Below are 2,976 nucleotides of genomic sequence, written 5' to 3'. Positions count from 1 at the left end.
GGGTGGGTGTTTCTGCCACTGCATGCATCCTGGTGGAGGCCTGGTGGCCACGTGACCCCCCTGATCTGTTTGTGGGGTGGAGGTGGCTGCCTCTGAGTACTGGGCTTTGCGCCGAGCCCTGCTGCAGCTGCCCTGGGAGTGCCGCGATGCCACACGTGTCCCGCCGCTGGGCTAAGCCATATCCCCTGCCTGCCCAGTAGTGGGACACACATGGCATCGTGGTGCTCCCGGGGCAGCTGCAGCAGGGCTTGGGGCACAAAGCCCAGTGCACAGCCACAGCCACCTCTGCCCCACATAGATTGGGAGGGCATGTGCCCCCCAGGCCTCTGCTGGAGTGCATGCAGCAGTGGGAGCCCCCCCCAGCCCCACCTGGACAAGCCACCCGGGCTCCGATTGGTACCAAGCTTGTATACTACCCAGGCTCGATCTCAGTCTGGGGGGCACCGAGCACATGCACACACACAGCTCCCCCAGACTGAGATAGACTGTCAGAGGCTCCACGATCGACCAATCTACTGTAATTGACTGGTTGGTGACTACTGAAGTGGATTCTGATGGGTCATGAAGTCAATTGACTCCATTGGTGCTGCCTGAATAGAAATGCTACTGCTGCTACTCTGGGCAGCACATCAACTGCCCTATTTAAAACATGCTCCTCAATTTTGGAAGGCTAATTTTAGGTGGAGGATGTGTGGTATGTTAGTAAATAAGGCATTACATAGTTGGCTCATCTTGTATAGAAGCACTTACCACCATTGAATAGTACAAGATACTACACTCTTCTGGCTGGAACATGGTGTTTTGACTTGGCATACTGGGGTATCTAACTTTAGTCCTGTATGAAAGCACCAGACCCTAGCAGGCCTAATATGCACAGTTACATACAAGAGGATATCTAGGTTTAAGCATTAAGATTTTTCAGCTATGCCTTCTATTATGGCAGACTGACAGATTTAAACTTGTATCCATTCCTTTTTCCTCTCAGGAACTAGAATAAAAGTCTTAAGTATCAATAGAAAGAAATACCTAGTAAAGTCTTTCGATGCAATAGCCGTTTTGTATTATAATCTTATACAAAGATTCCCATGCTATTCTAAATGGGTCACCAGGAGTAAACTAAACTTTTTGGAGCTGATTCCATTCTTTCTTTAAATTTTTAGGCAGCCTCCACCAGATATTCTTGACAAGCAAGGCAACAACGCCAGGTGTAGGCTTGCCTGGAATTGGACAGACTATGAGGACTACAGCCATCCGAAAAGCAAGTGGAGTGCAGTGAGGGAGGCTAACCATACTTCTCCAGCACCTTTGCAGCCCACTGTAAAGGTAGGATTCTTCCTCTGCCAGGATGGCTGGAAAAAAACACTACAACACACCAGAACTATGGCAGTGGCTTGATAGTCTCCATCTAATTTACCAATTAAGCAAAAGTTACAGATGGAAGTGGAAGGCTGTATAGTATGGCAGCAGTTTAAAGTGGGAAACAATACTCCTGCTCAGGAATCATGCATGCTCTAATTCTAGAGGAAACTTTAGCTGGACATGCAGCCTTGAAATTCAGGTAATCAACATTGCTCAGCCATTACCTTCTAGGGAAATCAACAGCCTCAAAAAATCCTAGCATCTGTAGTGGATTCACAATCCCTTCCTATTAAGGGATCATAGTATCGGCAGTGACAACAATTTATATATTACTGATGCATTAGTAACAAGTAAAACGAGAGAGGCCTTATCTGGGTCTATTTTTTTTGCCCACACAGTACCAGGGCATTAAAATAAAAGCTCCCTAACAGTTAAGAGCCGATGTGGTTGTTGGCAATGGTGGCATTCAGCTGCCAGAAAAGGGCAATCTTTTCCTCCCATTTAGACACTTTTGGGAGGTGAAATCTGAATTAAAGTACCCTTGAATTATTCTTCTACAGCTACAAACATCTGTCTCCGTAGCCAGAACTGGAACTTGGTTTTTAGTAGGAAACTCCTGTCTCAGTGTAGATTCTTGCTATTTATTAAAAGGGAGTTGGCCAGATCATTCTGGGATCATTGCGACTCTAAACATAAGAAATCAACTTTATATGAGATTACATTTATTTCTAAAAACTTGACAGTCACTCATAAGCTGTCTAGCAGAGTCTTGACCTTGAGTGATTTCTGGACAAGATACAATTCACTACATGCATCTCAGACTGCCTTAGGTCCGGGGTTGTGCCAAAACAGATGCTTGACTACTGCCAGGCTGTTTTTCCAGCATGCACACTACTAGCGTGTGGTCATTAAGCTAATTTCATATGGGATCAAAAGCATCATGGATCAAAGTTTTGTGCTTTGTTTACTTAAACCACCCAGCTGCCTTTTCCCCATGTCTAAAAATCATGTCTTGCATTTTCAGTTCCACCCTATTGCTCTTCCTTCAAAATGGTGTTGAGACAGATGACAGAAAAGAAAGCATAGATAATGCATCACTGACTAGTAAACTGACTGCCTCTGACCCATATTTTATTAGGTCTCCTGTACTGAGGCAAAAGAGTCATTCTCTATAAACACTTTTTTTCTTTGTTTTCAACCAGGATCTTGGGTCACAGACAGAAGCTCATTTCTACCAGTAAGATTTTCAGAGAAATTCAGGAGTGTGTGTATTCTGGCCTGATGGCTGGCGAGCTTCTCTGTGGGGCTTCTCCTGGGACCACCCCACCTTTCAGGGATCCCATTAATTCACAGCTTGCTCCCTCATCTGCCTAGGGATGGGGCAGGCTGTCAATCAGCAGTTGGTAGCTGCCAAAAAGCAGCAGTGGACACAGACAATCCTTCCCATCCTGCTAACCAGCTGACTGGCAGGATGGGTATGGAGGGACATTTTCCCTCCCCGTTCTGACTGCAGAATAGCCCCTGACCTTGCACTCTTTTGTGCCAACCTGGAGGGATGTGGTCACGGGGGCCATTCTGCCGCAGCAGCAAGGCCCTGTGCATCTTGCTGCTATAACA

At 46.3% G+C, this 2,976-nt stretch overlaps 1 protein-coding gene across 1 annotated transcript in view; it reads left to right on the top strand.

Annotated features, from left to right (window-relative positions):
- The window catches only part of CUNH4orf45 (chromosome unknown C4orf45 homolog), a 72,825-nt gene extending 71,539 nt beyond the window's left edge, over positions 1-1,286 (top strand). Inside the window, 2 exon segments of the mRNA XM_025203596.1 lie at positions 1,161-1,252; positions 1,255-1,286. Of these exon segments, the coding sequence (XP_025059381.1) occupies positions 1,161-1,252; positions 1,255-1,286 (124 nt within the window).
- The last annotated feature ends 1,690 nt before the right edge of the window (positions 1,287-2,976 follow it).

This window comes from Alligator sinensis, unplaced genomic scaffold, assembly GCF_000455745.1.
Source record: "Alligator sinensis unplaced genomic scaffold, ASM45574v1 scaffold1223_1, whole genome shotgun sequence".
Taxonomy (NCBI): Eukaryota; Metazoa; Chordata; order Crocodylia; family Alligatoridae; genus Alligator; species Alligator sinensis.
The sequence above is the reverse complement of the archived record's forward strand: the minus strand, read 5'-3'. Positions and strand labels throughout refer to the sequence as shown.